This window comes from Gekko japonicus, unplaced genomic scaffold, assembly GCF_001447785.1.
Source record: "Gekko japonicus isolate JY-2015 unplaced genomic scaffold, Gekko_japonicus_V1.1 scaffold1533, whole genome shotgun sequence".
Taxonomy (NCBI): domain Eukaryota; kingdom Metazoa; phylum Chordata; class Lepidosauria; order Squamata; family Gekkonidae; genus Gekko; species Gekko japonicus.
In genome coordinates, this window is record NW_015163649.1 from 118,947 (window position 1) to 140,517 (window position 21,571).

The 21,571-nt window shown below is 48.7% G+C and overlaps 2 protein-coding genes across 4 annotated transcripts in view; one reads left to right on the forward strand and one right to left on the reverse strand.

Moving 5' to 3' along the window:
- The window catches only part of NMNAT1 (nicotinamide nucleotide adenylyltransferase 1), a 43,437-nt gene extending 31,272 nt beyond the window's left edge, over nt 1–12,165 (reverse strand). Inside the window, exon 1 of the mRNA XM_015407667.1 lies at nt 12,108–12,165. The gene's annotated coding sequence lies outside the window, so the exon portion shown is untranslated. The remainder of the gene's footprint in view (nt 1–12,107) is intronic.
- A 127-nt stretch (nt 12,166–12,292) lies between these two features.
- Nucleotides 12,293–21,354, forward strand: LZIC (leucine zipper and CTNNBIP1 domain containing). 3 transcript variants are annotated; one of them, XM_015407673.1, is made up of 7 exons: nt 12,293–12,430; nt 13,572–13,697; nt 14,691–14,826; nt 15,602–15,700; nt 17,302–17,397; nt 17,716–17,797; nt 21,014–21,354. In XM_015407673.1, exons 2-7 carry the CDS (start codon nt 13,597–13,599, stop codon nt 21,070–21,072), a joined length of 573 nt encoding a protein of 190 aa, XP_015263159.1. In that variant the 5' UTR covers nt 12,293–12,430; nt 13,572–13,596; the 3' UTR covers nt 21,073–21,354. The 3 variants fall into 3 exon arrangements, with proteins under 3 accessions (XP_015263159.1, XP_015263160.1, XP_015263161.1); XM_015407674.1 differs by lacking the exon at nt 12,293–12,430 and adding an exon at nt 12,463–12,631; XM_015407675.1 differs by lacking the exon at nt 12,293–12,430 and adding an exon at nt 12,799–12,819.
- Nucleotides 21,355–21,571: the final 217 nt, after the last annotated feature.

Here is a 21,571-nt window from a genome sequence, read left to right on the forward strand (position 1 = left end):
TCTTCACCATCGGTATGTACAGCAAGCCACCAGGACGTGGTTTGTTCATTTTATCACGGTGAGCGTGTGCGCCTATGCGCATGGGCCCCTGCGCGATGGGGCACTTCCACGGGCATGCAGGGCCGCTGTCTTTGGCGGCTTTCTTGGAACAAACGGCCGGCAGTGGTGGAAGATAACAGGGCCTCCTAGATTTATTCACACCCCGTTCTGCTCCCCAGCCGACATTCTCCCCCTTCTGTTTTATCCTCACGACAACCTGGGGAGGGACTGGCCCAAGGACATGCAGCCAGCTTCCGTGGCAGAGTGGGGATTCAAACCTGGGTCTCCCAGACCCTCCTAGGTCAACACTCTCTAACTACTGCACCGTCCTAGCTCCTGAACCAGACGGCCCTGAACAGTGATGCCGCTGGTCCCGGATGCATGTGTGTACGGCACCATCTCGGACACCCTGACTCGGACGGCCCAGGCTAGCCCGATCCCGTCAGACCCTGGACGCTAAGCAGGGTCGGCCCTGGCTGCTATTTGGATGGGCGACCTCCAAGGAATACCAGGGGCGTGAGGCAGAGGCAGGCAATGGCAAACCACCTCTGAAACACCTCTTGCCTTAAAGACATAAGAGAACCTAAGAGAAGCCAATGATGGATCAGGCCAGTGGCCCATCCAGTCCAACACTCTGTGTCACACAGTGGCCAGAAATACCGGGTGCCATCAGAAGGTCCACCAGTGGGGTCAGGACACTAGGAGCCCTCCCACTGTTGCCCCCCACCCCAGCACCAAGAAGACAGAGCATCACTTGCCCCAGCCTGAGAGTTCCTATAAGAATATAACTGAAGCCCATGTTGGATCAGGCCAAATGGCCCATCCAGTCCAACTGCGTCACACAGTGGCCAGAAATACCGGGTGCCATCAGGAGGTCCACCAGTGGGGCCGGGACACTAGGAGCCCTCCCAGTGTCGCCCCCACCCTCCCAGGCACCAAGAAGACAGAGCATCACTTGCCCCAGCCTGAGAGTTCCTATAAGAATATAACTGAAGCCCATGTTGGATCAGGCCAAATGGCCCATCCAGTCCAACACTCTGCATCACACAGTGGCCAGAAATACCAGGTGCCATCAGGAGGTCCAGCAGTGGGGCCGGGACACTAGAAGCCCTCCCACTGTCGCCCCCACCCTCCCAGGCACCAAGAATACAGAGCATCCCTTGTCCCAGACCGAGAGTTCCCATCTATGCCTTGTGGCTAATAGCCACTGATGGACCTCTCATGCTTATCCAGTTCCCTCTTGAAGCCGTCCATGCTTGTAGCCGCCACCCCCTCCTGTGGCAGTGAATTCCATGTGTTCATCACTCTTTGTGTGAAGAAAGACTTCCTTTTATCCGTTCTAACCCGACTGCTCAGCAATCTCATTGAGTGCCCACGAGTTCTTGTATTGTGCGAAAGGGAGAAAAGGACTTCTTTCTCTACCTGCTCTATCCCATGCATCATCTTGTAAACCTCGATCATGTCACCCCCTCAGTCATCATTTCTCCAAGCTAAACAAGTCTAGCTCGCCACCTAGTGGTGTATAATGCTAAAAGAGCTAGAACTTGTGGCTTTCAGACAATCTTAGGATCTCCTGGCTATAGGACACACATGATCATTATTAATTACTGTCCCTTGCCAACAGCCTCAGAACTGTTCACTAGCTGCGGAGCAGAATAGATCTGCAGAGTACCACTGGAAGGCTATGGGCAGCCTTGGTTTCTCCCTTGACCCAGCAGCTGTTCCCCCCCCCCAAAAAAAAGGGGGTTTCCAAGGCATGCAGGGGCAAGAGAGAAGTTTCTGAAATCACGGAGGGCTTGCAGAATGGCTCCTTCATTCTCAAAATGCTTGGAGTTGGGGGCCATCCAGTGAGACAGACAGGTTGGCTTGGGGCGGACCAAAGGCCTCACTGGGAGAGCGCGAAAAAGTGAGGTGGCTCATTCTTCCCCTTTGCCACCCTTTCAGGGCTGGCGTTACTGCTGGTCGTGGTGGAGCCCCTGACGGGGGAGTTGAAGATAATCGTCTCCATCTTCGGGATGGGCTCGTTTGTAGAAGGCGTCGGGACGGCTATATTAACATCTCTAGCGGCACAATGTGTCGGTATTGTTTTGGTTTGTGTTTGGCCCCACCCCTATGGGAGTTTTGGTACCCAGGGCCGCTTCTGCTCCTTCTGGAAAATATATATGGAACAGAACTTGTAGATGTCTCATAATGATGTGCCAAGGAATCCAGATTTTGCTCCGTGATAGGCTTGTGGAGACGATCGCGTAGCATGCCATTTTGCCTGCTTCTTCTGCATGCGGGTGCATGCTTATCTTCCGTATATTGTTTTGCATAGTAAATTATTTTGCATAAATCGTTCTGTTTCTCTTAGCCATGGTGAAGGACACCAAGCTAAGGAGCATTTTCGGGGGGGGGGGAGAAGGTGGGATAGAGATTTAGTCAATAAATGACTAGACGACCACCCTCCATCTTGTACCCAAAGCAAATCCTGCTCAACCACACACCTGTCGCTGAGCCACTTGGTGGGCACCAGGAAAGGTATTGGCAGGTCCCATGGCACCTATGAGCACCACGTTGGGGGGACCGCCGGTCTACAGCAGCTACCTGAGGTCCTTTAATTGGGAGATGGTGGGATTGAACGTGGGAAGTGCCGCACGCCAGGCTGGTGCTCTTCCACTGAGCCGTGACCTCTGCTCCGTTATCCAGCACTTTCTAGCTTTTGAAACGGATTCCGGGCACACATTTTCTTCTGTCCCAACCCGGCTTCTTTGAAGCGGCCTTAATCCTGACACCAGATCGGGCTTATTTCATTAAACGGAGATGGATTAGAACGGTGTTTTAAAAAGGTGTTCTTTCACCTGTATGTTCAAGCACTGCCTCTTGTACCTAGTTTTATAAACCACCGCTTGAGAGTAGAAAACCCCGAGTCCTTTTCGAAGAGATTTCCTTCTTAGGTCTGATTAGATGGCGACTCTGCAAGCCAGACCTGTTTTATTTTTTTAAAATCTTGTACCGAAGAAAGTTATTTACTCAGACGAGGCAGAATTATTGCGGCACTCACCGCCACAAGGTGTACTAATGGCCCCTAGCTTAGATGGCCATAAAAGGGATTGGACATACAGGAATAAGGTCCGATTTGTGGCTGTTAGCCATGATGGTCAGAAGGAACCTCCATGTTCAGAGGCAGTCCACCTGTGAATACCTGTTCCTGGGAGTAACAACAGGAGAAGCCTTGGCTTGTGGGCAGGGTTCATTTCGTAGAAAAAGAGGTGCAGGAGCACATTAGCATAACTCATTAGCATAACTTATTTGCATATGCCACACCCCCTGACCTCACCAGAAGTGTGTCAGAAGGCAACACCCACCGCTCAGGCTCCACTGGACTGTTTTGGATTGCTAGGTATGGGGGGGGGGGACATGCAGCTCTGTCCTCGCAGAGGAGGGAGAGCTTGTAGCTGAATAAAACTTGGTCTTAAAGGTGCCACTGGACTGTTTTGGACCGGGGGGCCGGGGGGGGCTCTGCAACTTACCTGGCTGCTTCTTGCTCTGACTGAGGGCTGCTGGGAGCAGGGGGCGGGGCTTGTTGAATGTGCCCACCCCCTGGGCTCTTTACTGCTGGAGCTCCACTCCTGTGCGCTCCTGCAGGAAATGACCCCTGCTTGTGGGCAGGGTTGCCAGCTCTGGGTTAGGAAATTCCTGGAGATTTGGGGGGGTGGACCCTGAGGAGGGGGAGGGGAGGGGCTTCAGTCAGGTATAATGCCTTAAGAGTCCACCTTCCAAAGCGGCCACTTTCTCCAGGTGAACTGATCTCTCTGGCTCGGGGACCAGTTGTAATAGCGGGAGATCTCCAGCCACGACCTGGAGGTTTGTGGAAACTCGAGCTGCAGTATCATAAGAGTCAAACAACAAATGTATACACTGCAAAAACCTTTTTTATAAGTTAACGTGTTCTATATGTTCCATCTTATAAAGTGCATTGTGTATTATTCATAATATTCTAAATCAGGTATATATTCATTACATGCAATATCAACAGTAATAATCAGTTTGTACAATCTAATAACTAGCAGTCAATTTACGTCCTTTTTACACAATCAACCCCAACGGGAGTTTCTAGAATTGTACACCCGCTTCTCCTTGCTTGAAAATCTTCTAAGGGGGAAGTTTCCTTTTGTGGTTACATTGAAGTTTAAATTGATGTCTGTTGCTGGTCCTACAAAAGGCCCATTAAGCAGCTGACATTCATAGACGGAGCGCTCCTGTCTTTCTCAAGGCTGCCTAGTATTGACCTTGTTCTCCGTAAGATTTAATGACCAGAGAACAAGGTCAATACTAAGCAGCCTTGAGAAAGCAAGGAACATATAGAACACTTTAACTTATAAAAAATGTTTTTGCAGTGTATATAATTGTTGTGCGACCTGTAGGTTGGCAACCATACTTGTGGACCTTCAGCTGCGTCTGGGTGGCCATTCTGGAAAACAGGGTGCTGGATCTTTCGCCGGATCCAGCAGGGCTCTTCTGATGTTCTTGGTGTACCAAGCCCATGTCATCACCATAAACTGTCTTCCATCTAGGCCAAAACGACTCCTGAGCTCTATTATACATCAGTGGTCCTTTCAGTGAGCAGCATGTTCTCTACTGGTACGTGGAACTGTTCCTCTTTTGCATCCTAATGGGGCAGACCTCAGGACTCAGAGTGAGGGACCAGTTACCGAAACCCGTTCGGGGAGATCCCGCCGATGCGCTGACTCTGGCACAATCGGGATCAATAGAAAAACCCCGGGGAGAAGAGATGTGCCTCCAGGTACCACCTGTTGCCCTGGGTCTAGAAAAGATGAAGCCAAAGGATGGGGAAGAAGAGAGCTGGACCCAGACCGGCCTCCTCGGACGCTTGGGCCGTTAGAGTAAAAACAAGAGTGACCCGTTGGCAAAGGCAAATAGATCGGTTGATCGAAAAGATACTAATGATAATGTTGGTCTGCAGTCTGACAGAGCGCGTTTTGACTCTCAGAAGCTTGCGCTTCCAAAATTTTGTTGGTCTCTGAGGCAGTGTTCCCTCTAAGCTGAGTTAGTGTGCGCTAGCTCACAGTTTTTTTAGCATCCAGCTCACACATTTCTGTTTTCGCTCAGGAAGGAGAGCAAACTAACTTATGCAGTAGCCAAATCGCTCGCTCACAACTTTAATGCCAGTCGCTCACAAAGTAGAATTTTTGCTCACAAGACTCCACAGCTTAGAGGGAACATTGCTCTGAGGTGGGGGGGGGGCACTAGAGAGAGTAAAATTTCTGTCCATGGAAACAGTCAAAAAAAATATGGGCAGGGAGAGACTGTCTTCTGCCTGAGCCAGCAGTTAGACTAGAGGCCCGTCATGCAACCACTTATTTATGTGCCAGTTGAAGCAGGAGGCGAGGCTATTCCCTCAGGAGGAATTTGACACGCAGTTGCGAGATCACACCTCCCTTTGTAGCTGCGGCCGCAGTCCGTCACTGTGTGATCAGACGCAACTGCGGATGAGTTGGAACTTTTTTTGGCCGTTTGTCCCCCATGCGCATAAACGAAGAATCGCACCTCCGTGCTGAGGGCCCCCTATGGAGCATGCGATGATGCGCATGCTGCAAAGAGGGGGGAAATAAAACAGCATCGAGCCCGGATGGCCTGATCAGTCCATCCCGACGGCTTGAGAGCCCACTTGCGGGGAGGGCGGGGTATAGATATAATAAATAAATAAATAAAATCAGACAGGGGAAAGTATGTCCGTGGCCCATTGGAAGCCGTTTACTACCGGACTTTCCCCGGTGTCTTTTAACTCCGCTTCTGTGGCGGAGCAGCACTGGTTGCCGACGACTGCGAGACGCTTCCCAGATGTTGCTGTCTGATCGCGCCCTTTAGATCCATCAGGCATTTGCACCTACATCAGATCTAAAGGCGTGTGTGATCGCAGCCCCATTCTGCTTTCATTTTTTTTTTTGGGGGGGTGTCAAACATTTAGGCAATGAAGGTGGCAAAAGAGAGGGTGGAGAAGAAGCACATGTAGATGTCCCCAAAGCTCCTTTTGTTTTGCACACCATCATGAGGACTAGAAACTTTGCACACCTTGAAAACCAGCAATCTTAAGATACCAGATCCTCAGAAAGGGAAGCCCCAGGTGCGCAGTTATGGCTGCCAGGTCTCCCCAGGCTACCAGCAGGGGATGGGGGCCGGGTTCCCAGATCCAGGTTGGGAAACTCCTGGAGATTTGGGGGTGGAGCCTGGGGAGGACAGGGACCTCAGTGGGGTCACAGCACCATAGAGTCCGCCCTCCAAAGCATCCATTTTCTCCAGGAGAACTGATCTCTGTAGTCTGGAGATGAGCTGCAATTCCAGGGGATCCTCCCCAGGTCCCACCTGGAGGCTGGCATCCCTGTGTGGCGTTCTTCCCTCTAATGCCCTCTTCCTGTCTCTTACAGCCTTCTTCTCTGTTCTGGGGCTCTTCTGGTTTGCCAACATGGCTTCTCCCGGCCTCGTCCTGAACAAGCAAGCGAAGCGTGGCATCTGTTACGGGCCAGTCTCTGAATGCAGCTGCCTGTGGCACATCTGACCCTTCGGAGCCAGGTGCCGTCTCTGCCCCCGTTTCCCCAGCAACCTGCCGTGGATCACCGGCTCAGCCGCCTTCCCTTATTTCCATCCCTGGAGGGAGCGACTGATCTCCGTGGCGGCCTCAGTGGGAAGACCTTCAGAACTGAGGATATTCATAGCAGACGTCTTTAACTATTCATATGTACGAGCATCAGGTAGCCTTTGAGCTGAAAACGTGGGGCTCCGGCGTCTTTAAAAAGGCAAACTCTGGGGGTTTCTAAGGCTCTTCAGAAGTTTTTGAAGACTGTCCTACCACGACCCATTAAAAAGGAAAATACGCTCTCCCCCCCCCCCTTTTGCACAGAGCAGTGAGCGTGCCAAGCCCTTTTGGGATGCGGCTTGGAGTCTAAGGCCTAACAGCACCGGGAGAAAGTTGCCATGGGAACGGGTATGGAGCCAGAGATAAAGGAAATGAGGCTGTGATATCTGAAGCCCTGGTTTCAAAGAGAGGGGTGGCCTGCCTTTTTCAAGCTGCAGGGTCCAATTGCTTCTGTCTGGGTTCCAGAGGATGTTTTAGGAAAGGGCCTTTACATTCACTTGGGGGTGGATTAGAAAGCAAAATGTAACGCGGTGACATGTTCCAGGCGGGATTCAGCCGCTGTCGAAGTGCATTCCAGCTTTTCTTCCTCGTCCCCTCTAGGTGGGCAGACATCTGAAGTGGCTGCGGTCTTTATTCGCGGGGGCCAAGCTATCCGGACAGCAGCCTGGAAGCACATCTTGCTACAAAAGCCGACTCTCTCGTTATGTATGAGGACCGGCGTGGTGTAGCGCTTCGAGTGTCGGCTTGGATTTGGGAGACCCGGGTTTCAATCCCCCCGCTGCCATGGAAGGCTTGCTGGGTGACCTTGGGCCGGTCACACACGCTCAGTCTAGCCTCCCTCACAGGGCCGTTGTGAGGATAAAAGGGAGGAGAGGAGAACCATGTAAGCCGTTTTGGGTCCACGTTGGGGAGAAAGGGGTATAAATAAATAAATGTGGATGGCTCCTACCCGAACCTATGAAGCTGTCTTTCAGGGAGTCAGATGGCGGGTTCCCCTAACGCCATACTGTCTCCTCTGACAGGAGGGGTCCCAGGCAGAGAGAGATCCCAACAGCAGCCACCTGAGATGTTCAGCTGATTGAGGCCAGGACCTTCTGCATGCAAATGAAATCAACAGAGCAATCTGATGTCGAGTGACTCCGGTCAGAAACCATTAAATGGGGGTTGGACTAGATGACCCTGGAGGTCCCTTCCGACTTTATGATTCTATGACCTGGATAGCCCAGGCAAGCCCGATCTCGTCAGATCCTGGAAGGTAGGCAGGGCTGGCCCTGGCTAGTGTTTGGATGGGAGACCTCCAAGGAATACCAGGGTCGTGATGCATAGGCAGGTGATGGTAAACCACCTGTGAACGTCCCTTCAAGCCCCACTAGGGGTGGCCAGAAGCCAGCTTGACTTGAGGGCAAAAACAAAAATCTGTGGGCTTGGACTGGAAGAACCGTGCAGAAGATTGCACTGTAGAACACATAAAACAAAGCTGTGGAAGAGAATAGCCCGTGCGGTATAGGGGTTAGAGCATCAGGCTAGGATCTGGGGGAAATGGGTTCAAATCCTAACTGCCATGGAAGCTTGCTGGGCGACCTTGGGCCAGTCACACACACTCGGCCTAACCCACCTCACGGGGTTGTTGCGAGGATAAAACGGAAGACAGGAACATGACGTAAGCCACTTTGGGGGCCCGCTGGGGAGGAAGGTGGGGTATAAATGAAGGAAATAACTAATAAACAAAATAATGGGTTGTATCCCACCAGTCCACTAGGCCTTCCGTCCACACGACATGCAGATGGTCAGATTGCAGTTGCACGGCTCGGATGAGTGCAAAGGCAGCAGGTGCTCCGCAGCCCCCCACGGGCCCAGCTTGCCTCACAGAGCAGAGACTCCCAGCTGATGTCTTTTGACCATAAGATGGCCACCTTTTCCTGTGAACAGCGGTTGTTTCACTTGGAGAGCCAATGCTCCCTCTAAGCTGTGGAGTCCTGTGAGCAAAAATTCTACTTTGTGAGCTGCTTGCATTAAAGTTGTGAGCGAGCGATGTGGCTACCGCATCAATTAGTTTGCTCTGGAGCCCTCCTTCCTGAGCGAACAGAAAAATGGGTGAGCCGGAGGCTGAAAAACTGTGAGCTAGCTCACACTCACTCAGCTTAGAGGGAACACGGTTGTTGACATTCCCTTGGTGAAGCCTTTTTCAGTCATGGAGGCAATGAAGGAATAGATGCTCTGGTTATATTTCTGCCTCTCATGCAACTGTTAAAGGATACAGAATCCACACACACACACAAGCGTCACTTCTGAAACCCCTCTGGTGGGCAGCCCAGCCACTTGCTAGCATTCCCAACTTTTTTCTTACCAGCCTCACATCCATTTCTCCACAAGTAGCCCCACACAGAGGATCTAAGAAAGCTGAGCTTTCTTTTACCACATTATCTCAGACTCAGTACCAGGAAAATATTTGCTGTCGAATTTCTGCATGCCAGACTGCCATTCAGAAACAGAAACATGGGTGCTGACCCACCATCTCCCCCACCTTACAGTACAAATGGCTCTAATCATTCCTTTGTACACGAGACCACGCAAAGCTCCATGAGATAAATGGGGGGAGGGGTAGACATGTTAGATTGTTGCACCAACATTCAATAGAAGTCCAGTGGCAGAGTAAGATAAACACACACAGTCAAGGATGATGTTAATTACTTCTGCTTAACCATATCTCACAGCACACCCTCCTTCATTAGATCTGCTCGGATCTATCTAGAAGACGATGACATTGGATTTATACCCCAATCTTCACTACCTGAAAGCGTCCCAGAGCGGCTTAAAATCTCCTTCCCTTCCCCTCCCCACAAGACACCCTGTGAGGTAGGTGGGGCTGAAAGAGATGTTTTTGAGAGAACAGCTCTGAAAGAACATGTCACTGACCCAAGGTCACACCAGCAGCTGCATGTGGAGGAGTGGGGAATCAAACCCGGTTCTCCCAGATTAAAGTCCACACTCCTAATCACTACACCAAACTGGCTCTACAGTTATGAGTAGCCCTCACCCACTCTGAATGGACTGAATTATCTTTGGGGATTGTTTCTATCCGTCCTTTCTTTGTAATGTCTTCCTTCTCCCACCTTTCTGTTGCTCACAACTTTTAAATATCTCTCTTATGGGTGGCCTCTAATGAAGTGAGCTCTGATGCAGGAAAGCTCACACTGGAATAATTTTTTTGTGTGTTTCAACTGCCCCGTGGCTCCTGTTTTTAACAAAGATGATCACGGATGCACAGAACAAACTCACGCCAGCTTCACTGCTCTGTAGCTCAACAGCCGCCTTCTTGCTAAATGTCCTGCAAACCGATTCCACAGCAAGAGAACAGAGCCAACCCAGAGGGCATAACTGTCTGCTTTCTTCCTTGCACCTTCATTTGGCAACGTTTCTTCTCTAGCTTATTAGATCGTGGAGCAAGAAGCAGGCAAGACAGACAGTAATGCCGGCCAGCCTTTATATTAGAGCAGCTCTACAGACTTCAGGCCAGACATGTCAGAAGCTCCCATTGTTGGGGCCACATGCACAGAGTGGCCATTGCTGGGGGTATTATGGGGTTGCCAAGTCTGGGTTGGGAAATACCTGGAGATTTTGCAGGTGGAGTCTGAGGAGGGCTGGGTTTGTGGAGGGGACGGGCTTCAATGGGATATGATGCAATAAACTCCACCTTCCAAGTTGGCCGTTTTCTCCAAATGAGCTGATCTCTGTTGCCTGGAGATCAGTTGTAATAGCGTGAGATCTCCAGACATCACCTAGACGTTGGCAACCCTAGGTGTCGTGCTATGTGGTTCAGTTCAGCCAGAGTGCATTTGAAAGTGGACACCACTAAGCAGTAAAGGGGTTTCATCACTGCCGAGCATGTGTGATGAAAGGTTGCCATTGCCAACCTCCAGGTGGTAGAACTTTGTAGGAAAACTACCGTGATATGATAACGAAGTTGTGTTTAGGGGAAAATATATCTTCTTTAACCGTTAATAAACCATTACAGTTGTTTCCTTTGAAATAAATTGGTCTCAAGTCTTTCCGACGGTACAGCGCTCAATAGACCGTTTCACTCAAAGTTTCATCAGATGAGACCTTGCACTAGAAGAAAGTGGTGAAAATGTTATAAATTGTTTATATTTTTGTATATTTTCTTGTGCAAGGTCTCATCTGATGAAACTCTGAGTGAAACCGTCTATTGAGCGGTGTACCGTCAGAAAGACTTGAGACCAATTTATTTCAAAGGAAACAACTTTAATGGTTAAAGAAGATATATATTTTCCCTAAACACGACTTCGTTATATCATGCTTGTTTTCCTACGAAGTGCAGCCTGTCCTGTGATCTCTTGTCCTTGACTTCAACCTCCAGGGGGTGTAGGGTTGCCAGCCTCCAGTTGAGGCCTGGGGATCTCCTGCTTTTACAACAGATCTCCAGCTGTCAGAAGTCAGCTCCCCAGGAGAAAATGGCTGCTTTGAAAGGTGGACTCTATGGCACTGGGCCATGTGGAGGCCCCTCCCCTCCCCAAACCCCACCCTCTCCTGGCTCCACCCCCAAAGTCTCCAGGTATTTTCCAACCCAGACCTGGCAACCCTAAGGTGGTGCCTGGAGAGCTGCTTTTACAACTGACCTCCAGACTACAGCGATCAGTTACCTTGGAGGAAATGGCTGCTTTGGTGGAGAGCCAGTTTGACGTAGTGGTTAAGTGCGCGGACTCTAATCTGGGAGAACCGGGTCTGATTCCCCCCTCCTCCTCCACTTGCACCTGGCTGGATGACCTTGGGCAAGCCGTAGTTCTGATAAGAGCTGTTCTTGAAAAAGAGCCATTTCTGTCAAGAGCTCTCTCAGTCCCACCTGCTTCACAGGGTGTCTGTTGTGGGGAGGGGAAGGGAAAGGAGTTTGAAAGCCGCTCTGAGACTCCTTTGGGTAGTGAAGGGTGGGGTATAAATCCAATCTCTTCTCTTCTCCTCCTTTGGAGGGGATTCTACAGCGTACCACAACGAGGTTCTTCCCTTCCCCAGGCTCCACCCCCTCCCCCAAAGCTCCAGGTATTTCCCAACCCAAAGCTGGCAACTCTGGGAGGCGTGGCTGCTGGGATAAAACTTAACAACAAAAAACGTTGTCCCTCAATCTAACATGCCCTGCGTTCAACGGTCGTTAGAAACGAAGGAGAAGTACTACAGCCATCCCTCGGGCCTCCAGTTGCCCATCGCCGCGCCAGCCATATCCTCAAAAGGGCCGTGCCCGGCTCCATAAGCGCGTGTGAACTGGATCGACTCTGATGAGAACGGATCAACGTTGACCACACACCCCGAAGTCGCCAGAGAGAGCAACTCCTCCTCCCATTATAACCGACGCTCCCCCCAGAATCACGACTCTCCGAGATTCCCCCTTTCTCAACCCCAATCCCTTGGAAACTCTTACCAGGCTGAAGGACAACTTTCTTGTCAGATCAAGGAGGATACCGTCTGAGTGCCGGAACTGAAGCACCACGGGTTTGGGGGGCCGGGGGGAATACTGTTGCCATAGTACCTTAGTGTAGTCTTTCTATTGGCCGCGGCCTCCGGAAGCGAACGCGAGTCCGTCGCCTGGAGAGGCTCCCCAGCGCCCCGAAACCGGAAGTGAGGAGGGTTTGGCCTGGGTGATGCACGAACCCGTTGGTCAAGGGAAGGATGTGACTGCGGGAATCGCGGCTGTTTGCTTTTGGGGCGGGGAGGCCGAAGAGGAAGGAGTGAGGCGGGAGCCTGGTGGGTCTGGGCTTTGGGGACGCGGTGGGGTTAGTGGGGTGGATAGCAAGGGGTTAACAGGCTTTGGGTGTTGGAATGGGAAGGGTTTGACAGGTATTGGGTAGGAGTCAGCTATTGGGTTCCTTGGGGCTGAAGACGGTTCCTCTGAAGAGCTGCAAGGGATTCTGCAGTTGCCCGAGAAAGAGACAATAGCAGTCGGAGGTAGTCCTTATTTTCCGTCCATTGCATTTTTACCCCACCCTTCCTCCAAGGGTGCTGTACACTGCTTTCTATTTCCTGGTGTCTGCTCCGGGAAACACCCTTGTTTTTGTTACTCTTTCAGACGATTACAGGAGGAGGGGACGGCGACAGTGAGGATGTTAGGCACTACATCCAGTCACAAAGAACATGTAATTTGTAATGATTGTGGAACTTGGTAACAGAGATTACAGTGATGGGTGCTTTCTTAGAATAGCTTAAAAGGGGGATTAGGTTAATTCCTGGAGAAGAGGCTTATTGATGGCTATTTGTCGTGAGGGCTAAATGAAATCTCCATATTCAGAACTTCCACATTCAGAGGCAGAATACCTCTGAATACAAGTTGCTAGGGGAGAGCAGCAGTTACAGGTTCTGTCCTAAAGGCTTAATAGAATGTTTTTCATTCAGTTGTGTTATTTATCTTCATGCTATGGAAAGAGACTTCTGCCCATTTCCGCACATTCAGCCTCTATTAAAGGGACAGGATGTTTTTACATCTTTCTCCAGGCCTGTTGAAAACCACAGCAACAGCCTGGGGAGACTTTGGCCTCCATGCTTGTGTAGAGTAATGAGAATAACCCGGGTCCTTGTGCAGCTCTGATAGCATGAATCCTTGCTAAGAAATACCTTTCTGTGTGAAACTTGCTAAAGAATGAGCCAGAGGCTTTCACTTTGGCAGGATTACCAAGCCTCTTTTTGTTTATCAGTGTAAGTTGATTACGATATAACAATTCTCAAGTGTCATATTGCATTCCCATAAACTATAGAACAGAATGAGCTTTATGTTTTAAATAAACAAGAGAATAAATATTAACTTTGTACTAGTGCAAAGTTCTTTTATGATACTTTGGCTCATGGTTGTTCTTCGAACTCGCAATCCAAACCTGTTTCTTGTCTCTTTCAGAAGTCTGCTGTGATTGTGATGGGAAATGGCTTCAAGGGGAAAAATTGAGACCAGCAAGTTGAAACAGAACCTGGAAGAGCAGCTGGACAGGCTCATGCAGCAACTGCAAGATTTGGAAGAATGCAGGTGATGAAGAGCTTCTAGAAAAAGGTTGAGCTGTCGTGAAATCTTTCTATCTGTGAACAGCATGTGGGCCAGGACAGCTTCGTAATCTTCAGTTGCTTGGGGGATGGTTACATATATGTTCTTTGGTATTTTGTATTTTCTTGAAACTCTGTTGAGATGATCTCACAAGTAGGATGTATGAAGCTTCCTAATGTGGAATCAGACCTCCGGTCCATCTGGGTTTTTTGTATTCATTGTTTGTAACCGTGCTTTTCGGCTGGACTGGCTGCCAATGCAACTTAAAATTCAACGCTGTTACATTATATTTAGTTAGAGCCAGTTGCTGAGATGCACAGCTCCATTTCGATCGGTGACATTTTACACAATGAGAGAAGCATCACCAGACATTGTCTCACCTGTTGGGACTTGGTGGAATGCTGAGAAGCTGGAATCATCAGCTGCTAGAGATGATGGTGGGAGAAGAGTCCCAGATGTTAGTCTTCTACACTCACGACTACTATTACTGTTGTCTGCTGTGACTGCCAGTTGCCCTCCAGGGTCATAAGCAGTGTTCCCTCTAAACTGAGTTAGTGTGAGCTAGCTCAGTTTTTTAACCTCTGGCTCACACATTTTGTCTTAGCTCAGGGAGGATGGCTCCAGAGCAAACTAATTTACGCAGCAGCCAAATCGCTCACTCACAACTTTAATGCCAAGAGCTCACAAAGTAGAATTTTTGCTCAAAAGATTCCACAACTTAGAGGGAGCATTGGTCATAAGCAGAGAATGATCTTTCCCAGCTACCTGAGTTGAGGATTGATTCTGGTACCTTCTGCATGCAAAGCAGGTACCACTAAATTGTTATGGGGCTAGATAGACAGATGCTCTGATTTGGTGTCAGGCAGCTTTGTCTGTTCTTATCTCAAAAAAAAAAGCACAGTGGTTTCTATGTACAATATGAGTAACTGTATGCACGGTCACAGTTTTAGTTGACACATGCAATTGGCTCTCATTCAGAGATGAACTGGATGCAGATGAGTATGAGGAGACCAAGAAGGAAACCCTGGAGCAACTGAGTGAATTCAATGACTCTCTCAAGAAGATTATGTCTGGAAATATGACTTTGGTAGATGAACTCAGTGGGATGCAGTTGGTGAGTACTTGGATTTTTGTGGCATGTCTAAAAACGGCATATTTCAATGTGTGTGAACTCAGTTTGTCAAGTTTTATTCTGATAGAGTCTTAGGGTGCTTTCACACACACTGAATCATGCAGTTTCAGTCCACTTTCAACACACTTTAGTAATTGTTTCCAAGCGGATCTTGCCATTTTGCACAGTGAACTTCCAAGTGGATCTTGCTATTTTGCACAGTGAACTTCAGTTGCAAAGTGTATGGAGAGTGTGTTATTCAGCATGTATGAAAGTGCCTAAACTCTCATCATCATGGGCATTACTGTTGATAGCTCTGTAATTCTTTGCTTCCTCCAGTGTAAGCAGTTGGCCTGGGTCTTTCAGGCATGTGTTTGGCTCCTTGCAATGACTGGTACAAGCTACTATCAGTTATGCCAGGTTGGTCTTGTAATAGACAGACAAATAGATATACATTTGTTGGTTATTAGTTGTTGTAGATATTCCGGGCTGTATGGCTGTGGTCTTGGCATTGTAGGACCTGACGTTTCGCCAGCAGCTGTGACTGGCATCCTCAGAGGTATAACATAGAAAAGATGGAGTACTCTCTGTGTCAAGGTGAGAAGAAAAATAGTAGGCAGGTAGTTTATATCTACTCAGGAAGGTGGGGTAGGGCTGAGTCATAAGTCACAAGAGAATTACTCAGCTCTACCCCACCTTCCTGAGTAGATATAAACTACCTGCCTACAGCCGGTGTTTGCTGTAAATCGTGCCTGTTGGTTTCAATGTTCCTTTCTAGGCTATCCAAGCAGCCATCAGTCAAGCCTTTAAAACCCCAGAAGTCATTCGAATGTTTGCCAAGAAACAGCCTGGGCAGTTGCGGACAAAACTGGCTGAGGTAAAGATATGTTTTCAATCAAGAAAAGTGATGTAAAATATATGAACTTGGGATTACGAAGCAACCCCTTCCCCCACCTCATGACTGGCAGAGTACATTTTCCAAACGCACACAACTTGCGAGGTGGACACAGCGTGCAGAATTCAGCTGTACTTGGTGCAGTGCTCTGGAGCCACAGTGGCACACTGAACTGGCATTCCCCTTTCCCACAATGCTTGCTGGGTAGCCTGCTGCCTATCCTGCTCTTTCAGCCTCACCCACCAGATTTAATTTCCAACCGCGGAACAGAGTTGGTGTAACGATTCCTTGTTTATGTGTGTGTGTCTCTTTAAAAGTTTGGTTGCATGTTAGATTAGTCTAGAGTGTTTGAAGGGACAAGTGTGGTGTGATTGGTGATTGACAGAGAGAGGGGAGGGGTTTTAGAAAGTGTTGCTGTGTGGATGAATGGGTATGTCTTTCAGGAGTGACAGTTAGAGGTTTGACAGTTGAGGATGACCATTGATAAGTTAGTTAAGTTCTGAGTTCTGTGAGAGAAACAGAAGTTCAGTTAAGCTCTGTGTATGAAAGAAGTGAGAAGCTGTTCTGTGTGAAAACAGTTAAGCTGTCTGTTGATGTTGTTCAGAGAAGAAGAAAAGTTTAGGAAAGGCTGTATGTCCTGGAGAGAAACAGTGAACTTACATGACCTTGAGTTAAAGTTACAAAGTTACCTGAAAAATCCCTGACAGAAAGGGAGCAGAGCTTGTGTGGGACACCAAAGAATTTATCAGAATATTCACATTACCAGTTACTTTGTTCTACACTGTTATTTATGAGTTATATCAATAAATCTACTTTTATTTAAGATACCAGTTCTGAAAGAAATACTTCCTCATTAGTACCTCAAAGGCCTAAAACCTCGACCTACATACCCAGTGATAGAAATATTTATTTATTTATTTATTTATTTATTTATTTATATCTTCGATTTCTACCCCGCTCCAACCCCGAAGGGTCTCTGAGCGGCTTACAAGTTCCAAGTTTATCCCTAGCTAAGGCCACATATCTATCATAATTCATATATTATAGTATAAAGGTTTGGAAAGCCTTAAATTTCCTGGTGGCAGCCGGATTTACACAGTAAAACGAAACATAAAGAACACTTTTAAAGAGAAACTTATACAGACCTGCTTTTCAACTAATTCTTAAATGCAGTTTATTCCGAGCAACGGCTGAAGGATTGGCGGGACTGGCTCTCTGCCCACGGGCTCTTTTGGCCTCTGCTCAGATGGCAGCAGATTCTTTTGCTTAGCTGAGGGCAGGTAATTCTGTCGGAGAGCTGCAACAGAAGCAATTGAATGACCCAATGGAGTGGGGTGGCAGAACAGCCCTCTTCCCATGGAGGCAGATGGGAAGGAGGTGAACAGTAAATCATACAGAGACAACAGGCACACTCCTTTCTGGAGAGACAACAGGCACACTCCTTTCTGGATTGGTACCTTGGGTTTACAGAACCTGCTGTTTTGTTACTCGATTTCTCCCGGCCTGCAGTGGAGGAATTATTGCCACAAATTGGGCAGAACTTTATGCCTCAAATGTGAAATCCTCTGCTTCTTCCCATACAGATGGACAGAGATCTGATCGTGGGCAAGCTGGGGCGGGACCTTTACACCCAGCAGAAAGTGGAAATCCTGGCTGCTCTCCGGAAGCTTGGAGAGAAGGTACTGGTGCTGGATAGCCTGTCCCTTCCTACTGTGGAACGAACGCACGTGCATGCTCCCTTTTCATTTTTATTGCAATATTTAAAAGGTAATTCTCCAGTCCTCCTGTTCATACAGAAAATCCTGCTTGAGCCCTTTTTCTTGTCTGTTTGTTTTTTTAAAAAAACTACCGTCTGTAGACTCTCAGAACCGTAAAAGCCCTTTTTAAAAACGGGTTTATAGCTGATTGCATTTCTGTTTATTTGTGGGCCCGGTTTTCAGGATAAAGACTGTAGAGGTAGTTTGCATGGCTGACTGTTTCTTTTCTCTTTCCTTCAGTTGTCTCCTGATGATGAGGCTTTCCTCTCGACCAACGCGGGAGCTACTCTGAGCCAATTTGAAAGAGTCTCCAGTGACCTGGGTAAGTCCTTGCCCCGCCCCCCCCAGGTCCAGGTGTTTGGCTATCTTGTCATCTAGTGGAAACAAATGACACCTTGTAGACCTGAGGGCCTCCCCCCCCCATCAAGCTTCTTGTTTTCAAAGCAGGGTTTGGAGGCACGTATGGGATCCAGATGGTGTGCGTGTACTTCACCTGCTTCCTCTGTGTAACAGGAGGAGGAGATTGGATTTATACCCCGCCGTTCACTTGGAGTCTCAGAGCAGCTTACAATCTCCTTTCTCTTCCCCTCCCCACAACAGACATCCTGTGAGGTAGGCGGGGCTGAGAGAGCTCTGAGAGAACTGTCCTTGAGAGATCAGCTCTGACAGAACTATGGCTTGCCCAAGGTCATCCAGCAGCTGCAAGTGGAGGAGTGAGGAATCAAACCTGGTTCTCCCAGATTAGAGTCCGCACACTTAACCACTACACCAAACAGGCATAAAACTTGCTCGACTAACATACAAAGATGTACATCACGTGGCTTGACTTTGAACCGTTGAACGACGTGAAGCCCAGTTTTCTTTCCTGAATTCTTAGTAAGCCGGGCATCGGGTGAGGTGGCGGGCATCCGCCTTTGTTGGCCTCCCTGCTTTAGTTCCCAATCTGCCGAAAGGGCCCATTTGACTTCGTCTTGTGGCTCTAACAGATTTATATGAAATTGTTGCTACCTGTGTGACTTCTATTGTTTTATCGTTTTAATGATTTTAACACAATTTTGTCACGAGTCTTGGACTCGGTTTCTTGTGGTCTGCCCTGAGCCCGCTTTTGGGGAGGGCGTAATAAAAATCTCAAAAATAAATTAAATTTAAAATAGTTGCATTTTAGCCATTGAAGAGCGTCTGCGGAAGTGACTGGCCCACATTTTTCCTCTTAGCCATCTGGCCCCTGCCAATGTATTAGCCTTTTGTATCCTGGTAATGCCTAGAAAATCAGCCAGAACCTCTTCCAGTTTGCTGACCTTTCCCTGCATGGTCAACTGTACTTTTAACTCATTCCAGGCTATTGGGCCAAGGGGTCATCTGCAAGCTCTCTTAGGTGTCCCCGAGCGCCTGTTCAGTTTGCCATTTTTAAAGAGTACCAGATCTAGTGGAGGAGACGCTTTTGAACCTCTGGTCTGCTTCAGCCACTCTGTTTTGCTGCGACAGATTAATACAGCTGATCCCCTGGAATTAAGAAAACCATCAAGAGGCTTTTGTGTGAGTGTATGCCTGGAAGTCATGGTTGACTTCTGGTGACTCTAGTGGGGCTTGGATATTTCATAGAGGTGGCTTGCTATTGCCTGCCGCTGCGTCCTGGCCCTGGTATTCCTTGGAGATTTGCCTTCCAAGTGCTTGCCAGGGTCAGCCCTGCTTAGCCTCTGAGATCTGACAAGATTGGGCTTCCCTGGGTTACCTGAGTCAGGGCAAGAGGCTTTCTCTTGCAAATACCTGCTTGCAAACCCAGACCTTGCTAGCAGTGCCCAAGCAGGTTTTGGGGAGGGGCTGTGCTTGGCTTGGAGAAGGTCCCAGGTTTAGTCCCTGGCATCTCCAGTTGAAAGGTCCAGGCAGTGGGTGATGGGAAAGACCTGTGCCTGGGACCCTGGAGAGCAGCTGCCAGTCTGAGTCAACAAGACTGACCTTGATGTATTGAGGCTCTAATTCAGTGTTAGGCAGCTTCACGTGTGTGGTACAAACTCAGAATATGATTCTCCGGTGCAGATGCGCTATCCCATCCCATACATGCAATCTCACGAGTCATGAAAGAAAATGTGTACTTTATTTCTAAAATGACAGGCATGGATTGTACCGTGGTCATCGGCTTGCAGCCTAGGCGGGTCCTTCCCTGGACCACATACGAAGCGTACCGTTTCCCTTTCTCCTCCTATGAATACAGGCACTCGCCCCACTGAGCTTCCTGTTTAATTTGTCACAGAGACTCCTCTGGAACTTGGACCCTGCCAAGTGTATACTTGGTGTCAAAAACAGGTTCGCTTCTGTGTTAGCGTATGAAGCGGATCTTGAACTCAGCTCTTGGCAGCCCTGTTTTGCAGGCACTCAAAAAGAGGAGAGGTTTAGGTCTTGTACTGAGAAGCAAGCCTTCACCTGAATAGCCCAGGCTTGCCCCATCTCGTCAGATCTGGGGAGCTAAGCGGGGTCAGCCCCGGTCAGTGTTTGGGAGACAACCAGGAAGAAGAGGAGGAGGTTGGATTTATACCCCGCCCTTCACTCAGAGTCTCAGAGCCAGGGCTCTTTTTGTAGAAAAAGTCCAGCAGGAACTCATTAACAAAATAGGCTACACCCAACAGCAGAACCTCATTAGCATATTAGGCCACACCCCTGACAGCACAGCTCATTGGCATATGAGGCCACACCCTGTTACCAGAAGTGAGGTCATCCAGCCACACCCACCTTTCCCTTCTTATTCTGTTTACCTTGTTTGTTGTCCAAACCCAGGGCTTTTTTGTAGCAGGAACTCCTTTGCATGTTAGGCCACACACCCCTAATGTAGCTAATCCTAATGAGTTTCTGCTGTTCGGTGTGGCCTATTATGCTAATGCGTTCCTGCTGGGCGTGGCCAACTTGGAAGCCAGCCGGAACTCCGTCCCTGTGCGTTCCTGCCCAAAAATAGCCCTGCTCAGAGCAGTTTACAGGTTCCTTCCCCTCCCCACAACAGACACCCTATGAGGTAGGCAGGGCTGAGAGAGCTCTTTCCAGAACTGTCAAGGACAGCTCTTGTCAGAACTATTTATTTATTATTATTTATTTATTTATTTTGATTTATAACTATGGCTTGCCCAAGGTCATCCAGCAGCTGCAAGTGGAGGAGTGGGGACTCAAACCCGCTTCTCCCAGATTAGAGTCCGTGCACTTAACCACTGCACCACACTGGCTCTCAGGAATACCAGGCAATGACAAACCCCCTCTGGACATCTCTTGCCTTGAAAACACTATGGGGTCCCCATACGTCAGCTGTGACTTCTTGTGGGAAAAAAACAACAAATCGAGGAACAAAATAACTGTTAGAAGCGGGTGATGATGACAGGATGAATACAAGGTGTAATAAATTTAGAGTCCAGGGGCACCTTGAATACACCTTTGCTGGTCTTGAAGGTGCCACTAGACTCTAAATTTGTTCTGCTGCTTCAGACCAACACAGCCAGCCACCTGGATCTATATCTACAAGGTTTAATGTTTTTCTCCGTTTCTGATTTAACTGCAGGCTCGGGAGACAAGGTCTTCGCTCTGGCAAGTCTGGAGGTGGAGAAATCGAAGCACTGATGTTCTGGAGGGCCGCTTCAGTTTCCCGTGGTTATGTTAGATTTCTCTCTTTTTTTTTGACACTACGTTGTATTTGTGAATTTCTTACAGACTTTTTGTAACGCTGTCCCTCTCGACAAGAAGCAGAAAGTTTCCCGAGTGCTCTTTGCGCATTCAGCGGCTTGGCTTCGGAGGGTAAAACCTTCCAAGTGGTGCATTTTAAACAAAGGCAAAAAAAAACACACAACAACCCTAACAATGATTATCTTTTCAACGGAAGCGGCTTCTTTTTTTTTGTCCGTGTCTTTCAAAACATGCCTTTCTCTAGCAAAACAGCTCTCTTGGGTGGGGTGGGGGGAACGTGACCCCCTTGCCTTGCCGCTGTCCCTGCACAACTGCCTCAGGTTTGCGGCCTGCCAGTGACTGTTTGTTTTACTGCAATCCCTTCTGTTTCTGTATTTTTTAAAAGTGGGGGGGGGAGTGCAAGGCAGTATCAAATGTAGTAGTGTTTCCCTGAAAC